At 38.7% G+C, this 19,359-nt stretch overlaps 1 protein-coding gene across 2 annotated transcripts; it reads right to left on the reverse strand.

The window, feature by feature from the left end:
- Positions 1-7,052: 7,052 nt before the first annotated feature.
- LOC115742526 (spermatogenesis-associated protein 20) lies at positions 7,053-12,613 on the reverse strand. 2 transcript variants are annotated; one of them, XM_030676867.2, is made up of 15 exons: positions 12,319-12,613; positions 11,972-12,044; positions 11,826-11,847; positions 11,654-11,732; positions 11,503-11,535; positions 11,072-11,220; positions 10,761-10,917; positions 10,163-10,403; positions 9,779-10,020; positions 8,900-9,163; positions 8,575-8,685; positions 8,099-8,323; positions 7,798-8,001; positions 7,529-7,705; positions 7,053-7,441 (listed from the first exon to the last, which is right to left on the reverse strand). In XM_030676867.2, the coding sequence occupies exons 1-15, from the start codon at positions 12,580-12,582 to the stop codon at positions 7,244-7,246; spliced, it is 2,439 nt and encodes an 812-aa protein (XP_030532727.1). In that variant the 5' UTR covers positions 12,583-12,613; the 3' UTR covers positions 7,053-7,243. The 2 variants fall into 2 exon arrangements, with proteins under 2 accessions (XP_030532727.1, XP_030532728.1); XM_030676868.2 differs by lacking the exon at positions 12,319-12,613 and having other exon boundaries at positions 11,826-11,837.
- Positions 12,614-19,359: the final 6,746 nt, after the last annotated feature.

The following is a 19,359-nucleotide window of genomic DNA, read 5'->3' on the forward strand; positions in this document are numbered from 1 at the left end:
CTCCCCTGGTTCTAAAGATACCGTGCGAAGCACATGCCCAATCACACTGTGTCTTAATAAAGTACCCCTTGTATCGATCACACGCCCAACATAATACATCCCTCATTTTGGCTTAATTTTCCACACACAAAAAAAAATCCTAAATTTAAGTCCAATTTCTACTCTCCCCCGAACTAAATTACCAACTCTCACTCTAGTTCTACCAATTGACATTGATTTCTGCAAAATTATCAACATTAGGAGGTTGATGTTGTCTCGTCTGAAAGCGAGAGTGTTGATGAATACGTGGATTCTTAAGTGGCCCCGAAATTGGCAACAATTTTTGGATTCGGAACGGATTTCGAACCGTAGTAAAAGTTTGAAAAATTTTAGGCAATTAATTCAGGATTCGAATCACTTGATATTGGGGTTTCTATGACCCGCTTACCATTACTCAAATCAAGCTTTCCAAATAAAAATGGAGAGCCAAGAATGGGCCATGTCATTTGTTGAAGAGGAGGGAAAAAAATTGGATGAGAATTTTTTTAAGATTTGAAAAATTTTCAATCCCAACCTTCTCTCAAATCAAGCTGTCCATTTTCATTTGGACGGCCTGATTTGAGTAATGGTAAGCATGTTACAAAAATCCCAATATCAAGTGATCCAAATCCATTAATTCATCTCGTGTTATGCCAGGTGTCACCGTCACGAGGTGCCACCCGCACTCGAAAAGGTTGGAGCCACGAACCGTCGCGCGTGGTGCTAGGCCTCCCATCCCCGCGCAGGCGCGTCGGTCTGACATGTTCTTCAAAGACTGCGACGAACACCACCAGCCTGTGAAAACGTTGTAGACATCTCTTCGACCGGGGCGAAATTATCTCTTCAGACAAATGGTTTTATCTTTTCTTTTAATCTTTTTTTTTTTTTTTGGCTTCACCTTTTGAATTTGCAAATGAAACACGATCCTAATGTTATAACCATTTGATTCTAAAGGAAATAAATTTGTAAGTATAGAAATTACTCGATTCAGAAAATTTCCTTTTCCTAGATATGATGCGGAAATATATTAACCTGGTGACTGATAGGTGATTTTACTATAGTATTAATCGAAAAATAATAGTATCCAAATATATAATAAACCAAAAAAAAAAGAGAAATGGGTCGCAGTCATGGTCGTGGAATATGCGATAAGCAAAATGATAAAAGATCAATGCGAGCCTCTAGAATTTTACACTCCGAATGCCTAATAATAAAGACAACATCGGTAAAAAGTAAAAAAAAAAATTCCGAACGTTTAAGACAAATTCATGAAAATCCATGTCTTCCTTCAAACGAATCATTAGAATCTAAGCTCGTGTTACGCACCTCTTCGCTTCATCCATCGTGCCTGTACATGCAACTATTAAATTAATTAGTTACCTACAATTTATTTTATTTTATTTTGTCGGAATCTATAATTATTGAAATTTTCTCAAAAACCTGTCGTTACTTCAATATAAATTTGTTGATGCAGATTGACTAGCGGGACGTTACAATCTCTGAGACAAAAAGTTGATGGCCGTGGATTCAAGTCCTTTGTTTGGAGGCACTAGTGACACAAAATTAGGAGATAAAATTGCTAAAAAAATTAGATTTTTCCCCCTATTTCCTTCCGAATTTTCGCACTTTTCCTCAATTTCCTAGATTAAAGTAGAGTAAAAATTGATTTAGGTTCTTCTGGAACTGAGTACGTTTGAAATTTTCTACATTTGGAAGGGAAAAAGCCACAAAAACCCTCAAATTATGTCAATTGTGACACATTTATGTTGATTTTTTTCGTGACATAAAAATACCTCAAGTTGTACTTAGTACGACACATTTACCCTAAACTATGCCCATTATGACATACTTTCGATATTATGTCGGATGATTTTCCAACTAAAATAACATCTTTTTTATTGGCGCCATATCACACTGTTTGCTTCTCAGTATCCATATAGGTAGATTTTTAACCGTCCTCTTTGATGGATGGTAAATGTGTCATACAACCATAAGTTTGTGATTTTTTGTGTTAAAAAAGTTTAGGGTAAATGTGTTACAGTAGACATATTCTAATTTTTTTTAAAACAAAAGCATTTCGAAACTAAATTAATTTGGTCTTCTTTAAAAAAAAAACATAATTCCTTTTAAAGACCATTGAAGCACCTTTTTTTTTTCTGCGAAAACATCTATTTTCTATAAATTAAACCAACCAATAAAATGAATCTCAAACAAGTTCAGTATAATATAAATTCATCTTATGCATGCGCCTTGAGGATATCGGTAGAACAAATAGTATATTCGACGAAACAAATATTCGTGGACTTCGGGATCTTCGAGAAAGGGAAAGTTAGAATTAAAAAAAAAACTATATTTACTTTGTAATTTTCCCCGATACTTTTATTAATCTTTCTTCGACATAACTTATGTTAAAAAAAAGAAATTCATGAGCACATTGATATTATCCTTCAAAATATTCTCGTGTAAGTTTTTTCCTAAGGAAAATTGACTGTAGAGCTTGACTTCAATACAATGACAGATTATCCCGATGGCGAGAAAATTGATCGAAAAATCTTTAATCTATTGCATTTTTTATTAAATCTTAAATCTTTTAAGTTTACCGATTAAGTCTTTTTTTTTTTTTTTTACAGTTTATCAATTGAGTATATTCGGTTAATTTTGATCGAAATTCGGCGACGTAAATGCCGACAATCCTACATTGCACGGCCGGCACTAACGTCAACAACTTTTAATAATAATTTAATATTTTTTTCAAAATTTTTACTTGTTCATTTTATTTCTTTTTCTTTTCCTTTTCATTTTTCCTTTTTCCCTCCGTCGACCATTGTTGAAACTCGCCTAAGGCTGGCGGGTTTGGCGAGGGCACGACCTCCGCCTGCCGTTGACAAGCTCGAGCGATGGTCGACGGAGGGAAAAAGAGAAAAGGAAAAAAAAACAAAGAAATAAAATAAAGTAAAAGTAAAAAAGGAAAACAGAATATGAGGAAATACAAAAATAAAAAATTTGAAAAAAATATTAAAACTATTTAATTTTTACTGACAACGGCGCCAATCGTGCCACGAAATACGGTTGTTGTCTACATCAACGATTTTCAATCGAAATTGACCGGATACACTCAATTGACAAAATTAAAAGATTTGAGAATGAATTGTTAAAGTGAAATATATTTAAAAATTTTCGGACAATTTTCCTCTTCAATAATTAATACGATTGGAAGATAATCCTTTCGTTGATGACAATATGACGTCATTAAAAAAGGATGAAACGATGGGATTTGACGGCGATTGACTTGACTCCAATAACTCCTCAGAAATTAAAAGGTTTCACCATTAAAAAAAGTGGAAACTCGACGTCATCGCGTTCCCTTCTGGCTCGTCTTGGCCGCTCAGAGCTCACCAAACTGAAAATGAACGAACCTCTTGCTTCGCTTGTATTCCAAGCAAAGTTCATAACACGTGTGCTATATGCACCAAACTATATGTGGACTTGCTTAATCAGATTAAATCCGGCCAAATTTAACAGTCCAAATGTAATTTAATTTCTACCGCAGTTAGGCCGAAAGAAAAACCGGCCGAAGGTTTGCGCAAGCTATGGGTAAATCGATTAAAAAAGGTCATAACGAGGAGAGAAAATATCCTATGTGACGTATTGCGTGGCAATGACACGTGAACATCAGTACGAACGGGAATTTCACGATTCAAAGAATAAGAATCGAGAGGCGAACATGGCGTGAACGGCACATGATTGACCGGTTGCATTAGATCGATCGTGCAAACGAGCGCGTCAAAACATTCTTTATCGCTTCGAGTACTCCGGCTTAGAAGTAGACATGGAAACATTAAGGAGGTATTTGACCCTAGAGGAGGGAAGATTATGATTATGGTCTGAAATCAAGAAGGCTCCTAACAAGGAGTTTTTTTTTTGAACAAAAACAAGGAGTTGAAGAAGCCAATATTCTTGGGAGTTATGTTACTCCTCAGTCATATTCCACTTTCTGTGCAAAAGACAGATCGACGATGCAAGAGTCGAAGAAATAAACTAATCAAAAGAGATGTGTGGCGAAAAGAATTAGGGGATCTCGGAGATTCCGAGAACGTACATATAATGAGTCGGTTTCCTATCGTGCAATGTCGTGTCGAGCAACTTTCTAATGATTTTACCGCGCTTTGCCCCTCGCAAAACGATCGCATTTTCCACCTATAAACCGCTTGGGGACCTCACCATCGGCCAAACGATAAACCTCTGGAAAGAACAGTTGGAAAGGTCACCAAACCCAGGAGAAGAAAAAGCTTAGTAGTCAAAAAGCTCAGGAACTGATCAAGAAGCTCCACAGTAGCTGAACTGAACAAACAACCGGCCCAACTTTAACAAGCAACGTCAGGCTCTGAAAGAGAAGCTCCTCCATCGAATTTGTCCTGTACAAGACGTGGAAAAGACGAAACAATCTCCCGGCCAAGAAGAGGACATCGAAAACTGGAGCAAGTCAAATGACACGTGATCCTCAGATCGCAGAGCCAAACCTTCGAAATAACCTTTTTATTACTGTGACAAACACCACCGGGGTACATGAACAGAGTCATCTTGACCCGAGCTAACAATTTAGGGGCTGAGCCAGCCGGTCCGGTTCCAGATTCGTTTCAAGTTTCAAAAATTAGGAAACTGGTTCTAACAGCCGGATTTTTGTGCCTTTTTCATTTTATGTCTTTGCGAGATCCTGCCGTATTCCATGGCGTCTGATAATGAGTGTGTAATCTAGAATCATTAGTTTGAGCTTTCATTTCCGATAATATACATGACTAACATACCTTACTTTGTTAATATTTTATATTTTTCGTGTATCTAAATATGAATTGTGGTTCTCTGCACGATAATTGTTAGAGAGGCGATGATTCACTATAGTCGCTCAACTAAGTATAACCTCGAAAGCTGGAACCGACCCTTGAATTTGTGACGGGTTAGGTTCTAGATTTTAGGATATGCGGGATAGGTTCCGCATTTGAAAAATTGAAGAATCGGTTTCAATTAGTAGGTTTTAGGTTTTAGGTTTTAGGTGAAACCTGAACCGATCCAGAAACCATGACTTGATTATATTATTTACTACAAGTACTAACACATCACAAGGCCACGTAACCTCCCGCTCCACGAGGATGTAATTCAGAGGGATGATCCAGGCGACATCTCCACTCGAAACAGAGCTTGCGGCGGTGATCGGGCCGCCGCAAGCGATGTCGTCTTCAGCAGCTTTTGCGCCCGTCAAGTCGGAAGTAAAGAGGAGCGCTTGTTTGAGCACTAGGAAAGGGAAGAGGAGACAGTTTCCTCGCATCGCTTTTCGGAGTTTCCTCCTCCCTTACACTGCATCGTTATCGGTCCATGCCATGCCTAACCACGTAGAACGAGCAAGCGAGCAAACGCCATTACCTCGAATCAACGAACATCAAGCACCTTCTTCTTCCATAACTACTGGTTTAAACCCCAAGAAGAAAAAAGATGCCACTCGAAAGCAACTTACAGCCAATCAAGCATTATGCTACAGACCCACTTTTACCAGATGGTGGAAGCCGCCATTTTTGGCACTCTGCAGCAGCACACCCAGTTCTCTTCTATTACGACGGGAGCGGCGGTAGGAGGAGCTGCGTTGCCGGTGGGTTATTTCCAACAGAAGTTCCACGCTAGTTTTGACCAATTGACCGCTCGAGAAGATGCCCTTCAACTCCACTGTGCAGATCGCTGTGGCGTGATCCGCAATTCTCCATGCGGTTAAGAATCGAACGAGCGCAGAGAGAGATTTGACGGTGATAGACTTGACTCCTACAGCTCCTGAGAAGATGAAGCAATCAACTTTACCATCAATTCGCGTTTCTTGCAGGCTCGTCTACCTGCTCACCGAACTCAAAACGGACTTTGCTTTGCTTATATTTCAAGCAAGCATTCCATACGTGTTTCATGGAAATATGATTTCATGGAAAAAGAAAAAATTGTCCCCGTTAGCATGATATTATGTGACAATATAACGGCGAAATGCGAGACATAAGATCAGAGATGGGTCTCGTCATGATAACAATATAATTTTTACCATTCGTAACATTTATGATTGAAATTGCACCGTTATCCTGTTACGCTCGTAGCTTCTCAAATCTCAAAAAATAATATTCACATTATTATTCACATGGGATGGCTGAGCGTCCACATAAGTAATTTTTTTCAACAAAAATTAGCTGAAAATATAAATTAACGAATCATTAAATGGCTTAAGACTAAATTGGTATAGTTGAAAAATTTACCCACTGTACAAAAAATTGAGTACACTTAGGACAATCATCCCACCCAGCTCTTCAGCTTTCAGGGACTTTTTAACTAACTAAGGATTTTGTGTATAAATTTCGTAAATAACGGTAGGGAATAAATTAATGAGAAGAAAAACGTAGTGGAAAAGAAAAATATTCAGCTATCTCATCACGGAGCAGTGTGTCCTTTTTTGTCGGATTCCCTTTCGAAGATGTTGAAACCGTACATGTAAATGTCAATTCTCTATCGTGAAATGTCGTGCCATGCGACTTTTAGGATTTTTCAAGCGCTTGGCGTTTCGTAACACCATCATGTTTTCTGCCATACAATGTTGTACCATCAGAGATAAATATCTCAAACTTACAAACTATTTTGAACCTCACCAACATGAAACAACTTGGGACTTAAACCATTCTGTCTGTTAAGGATTTTTTAGATATATTCTAGAGATATTTGGGATAAACTCCAGAAAGAACAGTTTTTTTTTTTTTTGGGGGGGGTCAAACAGAAGGAACAGTTGAAAAGGTCACCAAACCCAGAAGAACAAAAAATCTTAGTTCAGAAGCTAAAAAAAAAACAGATCAAGAAGCTCCCATATTAGCTGACCAAACAGCTGATCCAACTGTGAACAAGCAACCAAACCCTGCAAAGAAACTCCTCTATCGAATTTGTCTATATAGACTTGGAAAAGAAGAGACAATCTCCCAGCGAAAAAGAGGAGAGGACAATGAGAATTGGGACAACTCATATCACAAAGCTTAGCCTTCAAAATGGCCTTTGTATTACCACGACTACCACTACCAGGGTATATGAACAGTCTCATCTCTATACACCACCAGATTATCTACTGATCAGAGCTAAACATCACTCGACTATGTTATTTACTCCAAGCACTGGCAAAGCATATAGCTGCATAACCTTCTCTCCATTAGGACGCGATTCAGACAGCTGATCTAGGCGCCAGCTTCGCTAGAAGAGAGCCTGCGCTGGTGATCGGGGGGCTGCAAGTGAAGTTCTGGCACACAAGTGCCACCACCGTGTCTTCAGCAGCGTTGTTTTTGGCCATCAGCGCGATGTTACTGTTGTTCTCTTCCCAGAACTGTACCTCCTCTGAGTTGGTGGGATCGATGTGAATCACCTGTCATCAATCGCATTTAGGAACTATACACGCAAAACGACATTAAAAAAAAAAAAGCCCCTGTTATATTCTGATATAGTTACATACTGTTTTGTTCGGTTCATATTCTGCATGAGCAGCGACAAGCATCTTCTCAAACTCTTGAGAATCTTTCCGACCAACCACAACAATTTGCTTCCGAGAAGGGACCGAGAATATATCAGCTGCACAACACATCAATGGCACGGCCACAGGCACTTCCTTCAATCTCGATTCAAAAACCACCTACATCACCGTAGCAGCAGCATTGAAGCAACTTATTTTCTCTTGAGTGGGAAAGAAAAGCAAAGAAAGATTCTGACGAAGTGAATGTTTACCAAAAGATGCTCCGCATTCTGCCTGTACCCGGCAGCCCTACTTCCTGAGACTAAAGATGCCAATCTCACGAGATTTATTGCTGACACTGAATTTCCTGATGGCTCGGCCCCATCGTGATCTTCCTTAACGCGGAGGAGGACAGAAGGATCTTCCCCTGGGGTGTTGAAATAGGCCCCTCCCTCTTTGTCAAGGAAAAGTTCATCCTGAAAAATCGCAACACAAGAACGAATTCAAAACAGATAAATAAAGCAAACAACTTAATTGCAGTTCGCTAAACAAACTCTGGCTGATGGCTCTTGCCTGTTTGTCCTGTAACTGAATCGCCCATTTTAACCACTGCACAGAACCGCCAAACTCATACAAATCCAGTAACCCTGCTATTAGAAAAGCATAATCGTCCAAAAATCCTGGAGCTTTGGATGGGCCTTTGCGGAAGCTATGTTGAAGTCTCTGTGTCTGCTCATTATAAAGTTGCCTCTTTATAAAAGAGGCTGCCTTCTCTGCTGCCTCCAAGTACTCGTTGGGCTGCAAATGGAAAATAGTAAAGTGTGTTCATGTCTACAGGCTAAAAGCTTTACCAGTAAGCATGTTAGGTAGTCAACCAAAACAGCAACAACAGTACCCATAATTACCAGTAGATGAAGAAAATAGAAGTACATAAAGAACACTATATTACCCACTAGCCGCAAGCAGAATGCATGTAATTGATAATAATCATTCGGATATATGCATGGCAGACAAAAGCATTAAGTAATTCAAAAGGTAGCATATCTTACATCAGAGCCGACAACAGGAAAATGGAACTTGGCTCCTTCCGCTTCAGTCCTGAGTATTCTAGATGCTCTCGCAAAAGATGATATCACCAGCCCATTCCATGAAACGATGACCTGGCAAGCACCTCTAATTAAATTATGCATGACAGAGAAATGACAGGAAAAGACTCGGTGCATGTTTCGCTTCGGTTTGAGGAAAAGCAGAATATAGTTCTGGGATGCATTTCAGTCACAGAGAAGAAATACATTAGTCTTTTTCCACGCTCATTACATGGAGAGTTTTCACAGTTGTGCGCTTGCAAGAATCCAACTAATGTCCAGAAATTACCTTATCATCCAAATGTGGTCGAGGCCGCCTTGCTCTAACATAAAAAAACTTTTGTCTACATTCTCCCAAAATGTCAAGATATTTGCTTATAGTCAGGCCATGCTTTGATGCCTGGGCTGAAGGATCACTTCTCTCGATAAGCACATTTTTCCCCTTAAATTCATTGTGTGGATCACTCGCTCTAGAGAGGTCGCAGTTGCCAGAGGGTTTTATGTAATAGTGGTCCTTGAAAAGTTCCGAGTGCTCTCCAAGAACATCGTCAACCTTCAGATAAGCAAACCAACATTTTCAATTCAGACAAGCAAATTAGTTATTGAGCAATAGCTCAACTCTTCATTCTAGAGATAAGTCACAGAAGCCAAATGAAGATGCTACAAACAGAAAGGAAAGGAAAATGGTAATTGCACTCTTTCCTCCTTATCACTGTATTAACTCAAACAAGCGATACGCATAATGTAATCATAACCCGTCAAGTTTATGGATGTACTTGTAGGTCCTGGAGAGTTAATTTAACCAAGTGAGAAGATTCTATCCGTGTAAATTATACTTTTTTGTTGGTCCCAAACAGTCATTGGAACTGTCAACAGAGCAAAAATGAAAAGTTGAAGCCAAACAAGGTTAGCCCATGTTTATAAGCTAATCAAAAGAATTTTCAGAGTAGGGATGATACGAACAAAAGAGATGCCTAGCAAGTAGTCCATTTCATATCACATTTATATACAGTAAATGACAAGAGGAGGAGGTGCACAACCAAAAAGGACACAGAAAACAAACTCAATACATATCGATAGCTCGACTATCCAGATTACAGAATAACTACAGAAAGTCCATGTCTAAATAAATCACTTGGAAATGAGGCCAGATGCCTTGTGAACTCACCTCTTTGCTAGTCCATACGTAAAAAGCACCTTCCTTTTTCCTTGTGGATCCTTCATATTCTGCACTATCTGCATCCTCTGCTGAAAATATTTCACCTTCAGATCCGGTCATGTCTCTCCTCAAATAGTCCAGAATATCACGGGAAACAGACGAATAAAACACATCTTTCGTGATTGCAAAGGAATCCAGATATACATTAGTAAGCTGTCCCTGATCATACAACATCTTCTCAAAATGTGGAACTGCAAAGAGAACAGAACTTCAGTTATTTCTATCAAATTCACATCTCACAGAAAACCCTGACATGAGATATCTGTCCCCAGGGAGGAAAAAAACCCAAAAAAGGGGGAAAATGACAAATTCTTCCCCTTGGAAGCAACTGACCGTGCCAGCATTCATCCACACTGTATCTGTGAAAACCACCTCCAATGTGATCATGGATGCCTCCTCTCGCCATGCACTTCAAGGTAAAGAAAACCATTCCCGAAGTCTTATCTGCCTGACTTGATTTCCCTGTCTCCTCCAACTTTTTGGCATAATAAAGCATTAACTGCGATTCCACAGGTCTGGGAAACTTTGGGGCTGATCCAAATCCACCATATTTTGGATCGTAACTTGCCGAAAGCTAAAACAAAGAAGCATATCCCATTAACAATGGAAGACACAACATGCAAGTAACATTTTTTTTTTTAATTTGAACCCAAGCCTCAAACTTTTTGGTCAGTGAAAGGAAGGTCAAGGTGACAAGAATATAAATTGAACCACCACGCTTCTTTGTGAAGCCATTGCTCAAAACCATGATGCAGCAAATATGTATTCTAAGAGAATAATCACCAAATCATCTGAATACTTACCGGGATTTGAAACATTTTGCTCAAAGGAATAATTGGCTACAAGATGGGCTTTGTTTAGATTGGCAATAGGAATTACGGCCAATATACTCCATATAACAATTTGAAAATGTCAAATACAAAATCATCACCTGGTCTGCACATTTTTGCACCGCAGTCTGGGGAAGTCCATCTGACAATTTATTCGATTCCGCACTCACTGATAATGCTTCTGAGAGCTGTTCAATGGCAAATTCTCCACCTTTAACAAGCATATCCCGCCTGTTTTCCCATGCATCTTTCACCTTGCTACAACAATATGATTGCAGACAAAGATCAGATCATCAATTAAGCATACAACTACATAGCATTTGTATGGACAATCAAGACTCCTCCTAGAATTGAAACGTTCAGCACATACAAACCACTAGCATTACAATTATACGAATGATTACATTCTCACCTGAGCACAGTCTTGAAGCCCGGTCTTCCAAACTTATCATCGGGAGGGAAGTAAGTGCCACCCATTAGAGGTTTCAGGTCAGGTGAAAGAAACACACTCAGAGGCCAACCTCCACCACCATACAATGCCTGCACATATGTCATGTATACCTGGAAACGGAAGAAAAAATTCTTTTATCAGGGGTTCAAGCACTAATCTAGACAAATTAATGGCACATTAGCTTCACCTAATTTCTACATGCGGCTCCATAATACCAAAGTATATCTGAAACATTCTAATCATTGCCAATATACTGCCCAGACATCTTTCATTTTCATTTAAGTTGAACACATAACCAAACACAACATTGACAAAAACATCGTTAGTATGTGAATGACGACAATTATAAACCAAAATTTTCAGGAACATCCCCTGAGTAAGAAATAAGATACCTTGTCAACATCTGGTCGCTCCTCTCGATCCACCTGTAGCACAAATGTGTTAAAAATTCTGAGCCAAATAACTAAAATAGCTACAAAAGTAGCAAACAACACTGAGTAGCAGCCAAGGAGGTAAAGCAAAGAAGGCGGTATCCTCGGGTACCTTGATACTGACAAACCAATCATTAAGTAACTTTGCAACTCCCTCATCTTCAAAGGATTCAACCTCCATGACATGACACCTACTCATGATGACAAGTTCACTGTACCGTTAAAAACCATCCACCCAAGATATTGCATAAAGCAGAAGTGCACTAGATTAGAATAAGTCTCACCAGTGGCACGTGCTGTAGCCGACTTCAAATGAAAGAAGAAAACAATGCCAACGAGAGATGCCCAAAAATAACATGTAAGCTCGCAGTGCATGATGTTATCAAAGAATCGGACCCAAAAACCGCAACGAAAATGAATTTCATATTACTTGATAGGAAGATGGGCACATCCCTTTTTCTTGCTTCGGAGAAAGCCTCCTCACTCCACGGATACCAGTTGACCTTAAATCACCAAAAATCGAAACTTTAATCAAACTCGCCGTCTTACGAGACGCGATGAGAACGTAAAAATTCCCGACCACCCTATTCTCCTTGTTCAGGTCACTCCAAGATTACGGGGTATTCAACAGTGTCTATTCACAAATCAATTCGAAATACTCGAGAAACTCAGATGCACAAGCTAGTAAGCGACGACCCAAGCTCTACAGAATGATACAGTTCATTCTTCAAATAAATTCATACGAAAAGAAACAGAGAGAGAACCGTTTTCACGCACGGGATTATGGGCGTGCTGGAGGAGATAAGGGCTGTGCTCAGAGGCGAGACGATTCGCGTGCCTCCGAGGCTGCGACGTCGAGGGGTCCGTGTGCTCGGCCATGGCGAACCCCCTGCGAGCGCGAAAGGGTCGAGGGAAAACCGCGGAGAAAGGCCGAGGAAGCGAAGGAAAGTCAGTCACCGGGAGCGCGTGCTTGAGGAAGCGGGAGCCACGTGCGGGGAAGGAATGCAGAGAGGAAGAGAGTAGAAGCAGCCTGGGAAGCATAGAAATGCGAGGAAGGAAGGACAGATAGAGCGGCTCGACAAATCGGTTGGGGAGAAGGCTGCCGTGTCATGTGTGTTGGAGGGTTGGACATGGCGAGTCATCGCGGTGAAGGGGTGGATCGCATGGGATGCAGGCAAGTGGCGCATCCACGACTGTTGGAGCTCTCGCCTTCGTGGGAGGATGTCGAGCTGCAAAACCACGATGTTTTCGACGCTACGCTTGTTCGTGCGTGAACTTTGATGCTTGTGATTTAAAAGAATTGATGAACATGCACAAAAAAGAGTTTTTTTCCTTTTTTTTTTTTTTTTGGTCAGACATGAATAAGAGGTTGAAAATAAGAAGTCATTAGAAATATCTTTTTCATTCTTTTTATATAATCTTTTACTTTATAAGGGCAATTTGGAAAAATAACTAAAAGTGAGACATAATTTACTTTTTACTCCAAAATAACTAAAAGTGAGACAAAATATAAATACGTAGCGGGTAGGAAAAGTATAGTGTTCGCATGTGTCCGAACATTGTGCATATGATATGCCTCGTCTTTATAGAACGCAACCCGGTGTGAGTCCTCACTCTATTCTTTTCTATTTAATATGGAATAAAATTTAAATAAAAGACAGAAGTGTTATCGTTTTCTCAAAAAAAAGGCATGAAGTGGCTATGGTTATTTCAAATAAGGGTCTGAAGTGATTATGGCTATTTCAAATAAAAGTCCGACCTCGCCGACCGACTAAATATTCTTGCCAATCAAGGGCATTTTCTCCAATATACAATTTTAACTTCATTTTTAGTTAAATCAAATTAAACAAAAAATTAAACAAAAAGAAACACACCTCCCACCTATTGCACCTTCCCACTGTCGATGGAAACGACCCTACCAACTAGAGGTGAGGGCCAGCAGGCCCTCGTCGAGGCGCAAGCGACCCTGCCGGCCATTGGGCCCTAGTGGGTGGATCGATGCTGGTGAGAGGCGGCGGCCATAGGATAGGCCCTCCCACCCGTGTTTTTTTTTTTTTTTTTCTAATTTTTTCTAATTTTTTTTAAAAAAGAAAAAAATTAAAAAAAATTAAATGACAAGAATGCCCTTAACCAATCAATGAGTCGAACCTTTTTTTGAGAGTGATATGACAACTTCAAACTGTTATTTAAAGTAATGTCCACTTTAGGCTTCTATTTAAGAAATTGAGGACAATTCGGGTCCTTAAATGAAAATTTCCCTTTACTATATTAAAGGTAAGAGGTTGTAAGATCGGTAGAACTTGGACCCTTCCTTGTTGAAATTGATTTCCCAATTTTCTAAATTTGAAACATATGCTACATACCATGGGATCGGGATCCTATCATGTTAATCGATTCCAAAGTCTACCCGGATACTTGGCAATTTCTTTATTTCTTGTTTGGTTTCATTTTCAGTTAAGCAAAATGAAAGTGACGCAACAACAAAAATTCTCATTTGTTAATATCACCAGTGTATAAAAAGTTGAACACGTAAAATAAAATAAATAATAAAAAGTTCAAAACACGTAACATAAAAAGGTTCTCGATTACCAGCCTGATTCTTGGTTCGGTTTTTTAACAAGAAACCGAGAACTGAACCACACAGATCTGGTTTCGCCTTTTTTTGGAACATATGATCACGGGAACCTGGAATAAAATTGGTCATGTCTGATCCTTGGCTCTACCCTAGATCTATGCTTGCCCCTATAATGTCTAATGACTTTTCAGTATAAAAATTTAATCGTAAATCATGTGACGATTTGCTAATATAGTCTTGCCGGCTAATTCTGTCTCTACTTGGTTATTGATGCGGTGTGTGTATGCATCTCACTGTTAATCGGTCCGTCGCGTAAAACGCCGTCTCCACCCAACTTTCTGCTGCTCTTGAAAGACGGTGCTAACAGCCGGTACAGCTTTTGGGCTTTTTCAAGTGGGCTTATGCTTCGCACTCTTGTTATATCGTCTTGTCTGTACATGTAAAGGTGGGCTTTTCCTTATGCCAGACCAAGAACGTTGACTTTTCTGGGTCTTGACTTTGTGCACAACTTATTGGCCCAACTAAAAAGAAATTGTAGAATCTTCCCTTTCGCTAATTGCAATTTAGGAGGATCAACCATTGGGCATTGGGTACCCAATTCTTTGCTCCCCGATGTAACTTGGCTAATGGCCACTTAATTCTGAAAATGCTGAAAAGGTTCTGAATTTTCCATTTAATGCATGCAAAAAAGAAAATAGAATTGCTTATATGTACCAATGTCTTCAAAATTAGGGTGAAGATTAGATCGAATCATGCCCCATTCTAAATGAACCAATAAAAAACTAATCGATCCGATCATAATCGATCAAAAGTCATGGCACCGATACTCGACTGAATCGGCTGACTGATCACGATTTTTTCAAAAAAGCTTATGTGTGGCGAAGTTTTATCCATACGAAGTTTAAAGTCTTCCCAGTTGATCAAAACTAATACTTTTTCAGTATCCTCCATTGCATCCTTCCGTTAGGGAACTTATAAGACAATAATTCGAGCAAGACTATTTAAAGGTGATCATGGTCGGGCTCATGATGATCCACGGGTTCATATTCCTTAACACATTAAAATAAACATCCCAAAATTCACCCTAAAAAATCATGATTGCCCTGTCTTCATGCAATGCATTTCCTCTGTAAGGTACGTAGGGGTAAAAGTGAAAACTGGAAAATTCACCCTGCATCACTCAATTTTTTTTCTTTTGTTTTTTGCAAATGAAAAGAAATAAAGGGGAGGAATCCCTAAACCCCACTTTACATTACTTTAGGTGGTGAATGGGATTTCAATTTTGACCCGACTTTAATACCAATCGAGCACCACCAATCAAACTCTTGACCCTAACGCCAAACTTCACAGACATCCCAAGTGAATCGTACCAAAGAATGCAAACCCCAAAATCTTGTTGGCATGTCGGGCCATGAACGTACCCAAAAAAAAAAACAAAGGGCATAGAATTCAAAATGGTGGGCTCGGAGTGTCTCTTGTACTCCACAATCATGACCACCAGCTTTGATCACCTGCCCCAATGATTCAGCTCACTCTGCCTTTTCACCTTCCTGGGAAAATTCCCCTGTTTTTCTGTCCTTCGTATCCTCTGCTGGCTCTCGCAGGAGAACAGTGCGTGGATACGATATCACAAGATGCAGGTCTCAACGGGAGGAGGTTTGAAAAAGAAACCAAGAAATTGCTAAGGAGAGATGCGTTTGGCATGGCTGAGACAAAAGTTTTGATGCTCATTTTGAGGCATGTATAACGAGATTCTGATTTCGCAATGTTAATTTGATTCGTGTCGTGGGAAAACTTGAACGATTTCCATATAGGTGGTTTCTGAACGACGCCGGTCAGTATTTTCTACACTGACTTAGGTTTCGACGACCGTCCGCCATTGTGTTGTTCAATCCGAAGAAGGATCGTTAGAATTTCAAGTTTTATTTTCTAGTTACAAAGGAATAGTATGGACAAAATCGAAAACTGTGTGAGGAGTATATTTTCAAGCTTATTACTTTTGATGTAATAGGCCGATTAATTAACATTCAAATTCGATGAGAAGAAGGAAGAATTACGCCAAAAGCCCTCTTCATTCCTTCCGATCTTGTGCTTCTAGCAGAAGCTAATGACACCTATAATGACGTGATTAGGATTGCTTAATTTAATGTGATTAAGAAGGCCGATGATGACTGATAAATTGTTTAAGAACCCTTAAAGCCCCAAAAGCTTATGGTCCTAAGTACTTTAAAGTGATTACAGAAGGAAAGAAATTGCAGGTCAAGTTGAGATTGTTCTCCTAGCAAAGGGCCACTCAACTTATTTCTTTTTATGTCACCTTCGTTGAAGCAAGCCTCTCATCATTGATCCTTCCGGCAAGTGGCCTCATTATAACTTCTTGGAATTTTCTTTTTATATATGTAAGTGCATTTTTTTCCTTATCCCATATAGGAAAAATAAAAGAGTACATGACACTTTATTAGTTAGAAGGCTATTGTAATATTTTTAATAAAAAAATGGGCAAGTGACCTAGACCCCACTAAATTTGCGTATGGTTGCGCGATTATTATGCCAAACAAGGCGGTTGCGGATAATAATTGACACTAATCAATAATTATTTTTATGAATTTTTATTTTGAATTTTTATTTTTGCCTAATAGTTATTCAGCGTTCTTACAACCTTTGAAAGGATGTGACTTTTCGGACATGACAGTTTTTGGACATGAAGAGTTGCATTAGAATTTAACAGTTTTTAACAGTTTTGAGATACGAAAAGTTGCATTCTTTTCATACGTGAAAAGTTGTGACATTTTCGGAATAACATGTCTCTTCGCAAAGGTTTTTTCTATATATATATCTGTGTATATATATCACGATTTCACTCATTGTTCACAACTTCAGCTTCCATTTTCATTCTGACCAAAAAATAAAATTTCCATTTTCGTTTCTCTAAATGATATGCAACCATTATTTTCTATTGTTTCCTGAGAGAGTTATTCTCATTACGAGACTCTGTTGTATCCTAGAGGATTTTTATCAGTAACCATTAGTAATGTTGTGGAGCAAATAATTCCTTAAAGAGAGTGCTATCACACCTTAGAGTCTGATTTCATTTGTTCACATCCGTACACAATATTTTCCCAACAATATATTCATAAAAAAGAAATGAAAAAGAAATAGAAAAAGAAAAAGCCAATTACCATAGGCCAAAACTTTTGGTAAGATGTGAACACTTAGCAGATGGCCTAGGATACATCGACATGTACTAGGAAAACCCAAGGTTTAATGATGAACTATTGATTAATTTGGAGTGCTGTTCATTAGTGCCATGGTGAGAGAGAACAAAACAAGGTGATTTAGGAGGCACAATTGTCATAAGAATAATGTTCAAGTATGCCAAGATTGATTTACAAGATGTTGTGTACTAATTGGGCTTTTAAATGAGCGCGCCTTCGTGAATACCCGATAACATTATAACATTCTCCGTATCGATTTGTAAGCTAATCTCAATTTACCTTTTGCCACAATTCTACTAGAATGACTTAAGTATCTTATGTGTAGTGGCTAAGAGATGTTAGGGAGCCGGAAATTCAATGAGGGGATATTATCGTTTTTTTTTTTTCTTTTCCTTGTGAATTGGTAACTCTAAATTTGCTTGCATTCTCATAATGTTAGATAGGAAAAAAAGAGAAAATTACCATAAAGTTAGATCAGATGGTTAAAGATCAAAATTATTGCCCACTGGCACTTTCGGTCATGGGACGATAAATATGAACGGTAGTTGTCCCCATAATGACTATATTCCTCAACTTTTGTTAAAGTGATGGTAAGAGATCCTAGATAATGAGAATTATTTTAATCAAGGGTAAAGTCGATCTAATTAGCTTCTAATCAATAGGCTTAGCTAGTAGACATTTTCTTTCTTGAAAGACACGCATGGTAGATTAAAATAAATGAAAAAGAAGGTTCTTCTAAAAGTTCCATGGACAGTTAATTAACAGGACAATATAATTGGATGAATGTGGCACACATAAGCTACAGAGGGGATCATGTACACCGCATACTTTGTCAAATGAATGATGAAAAGATTAAAAGAATAGCATGCAGTTTCTTCACAAAGCTGCAATTGTAGAAGCAGAGAGAGCATAAACTATACTTTAAAGAAAAAAAAAGAGATTAGCTAAAGGTGGTGGCGATAGGGGAAAATAAACTAAGGGACTAGGGCCAGTTTCAATTATCCTAGCCATTTGCTTGGCCTAATTCTTTGTTGTTAGTACATGATAGGATACGTTCTTGCGAATTGAAAAACCCACCAGCCAAAAGCAAGACTCCATGATGCGATCATCATTGCTATCGGATCGGCTGTGATCATATGTCATGATGGTTACAGTAGGGCGCACCTGAAAATTTATGGCGTGGAATTTGGATTATTGAAATTGGCGGATCCTATTGGGTCACGCCAGAGTTGACGATTCGAAATTACTATTTTTTTTTTGCCGGAAGGAAATTTTCATTTCACTCGAAAGAGAAGTACATAAATTCAAGACCAAAATCAATCGTGAAGCATTACAATTCAGTGCAAATATGAGAAATAGATCAACTTGATATAACCTATAGCAACTCCCTCCTTCCATGCTATAGAGGAAGATTCGTATTCACTTTAATTCATGTACTGGGTGCACTGAATAGTCTCGTGCACACTACACTATGGAGGAATGTTTGCTATTACTCCAAAATTTGGAGAATCCCAATTTTTTTTTTTTCAAATGGGCCAAATTGCAATAACAATCCTAACCCTTTCATAACCTTTCAAATTCTTTTCCATTTTTTTAGGTTATCAAATAAGTCCTCACCTTTTGAACTCATATGAGATCTACCCCAATATTAGCGTCCCTCCGCAAACTATTTTTTGGTTACCCTTTTGACATTTTTTAGCATCATGTATTTGCAAAATTTCCATTAGGGCCATATTTTATTTTACAAAAATTTATCTCGTCATTTTTTCTTGCATATATAATTAGAAAATTATAAAGCCGTGTATAAAGAAGGGGCATAAGAAAATTGCACAAAAAAATAAAATAAAAGGGCATGATACCCTAAAAAAACCTTCAACCCAATTCTACCTTTTATCTCATAAAAAACCTCTAACTTAAGGTTCAGTCCCAATTCCACCATAAGTTTTTTTTGTCCTATGAAAAATTTCCAACTTTAGGTTTTGACCCAATTTAACCGTCTAGTCCCAGTTTTACCATAAAATTTTTACG

The sequence above is a fragment of the Rhodamnia argentea genome, chromosome 7 (genome assembly GCF_020921035.1).
Source record: "Rhodamnia argentea isolate NSW1041297 chromosome 7, ASM2092103v1, whole genome shotgun sequence".
Classification (NCBI taxonomy): Eukaryota; Viridiplantae; Streptophyta; class Magnoliopsida; order Myrtales; family Myrtaceae; genus Rhodamnia; species Rhodamnia argentea.

Coding starts and splice junctions, on each gene's coding strand:
- LOC115742526 (XM_030676867.2), bottom strand. CDS start 12,582: ATGCTTCCCAGGCTGCTTCTACTCTCTTCCTCTCTGCATTCCTTCCCC. Junction 8,002..8,098: donor TTCAGTTACAGGACAAACAG/GCAAGAGCCATC, acceptor GCGATTTTTCAG/GATGAACTTTTCCTTGACAA. Junction 7,442..7,528: donor AATATGAACCGAACAAAACA/GTATGTAACTAT, acceptor GATTGATGACAG/GTGATTCACATCGATCCCAC.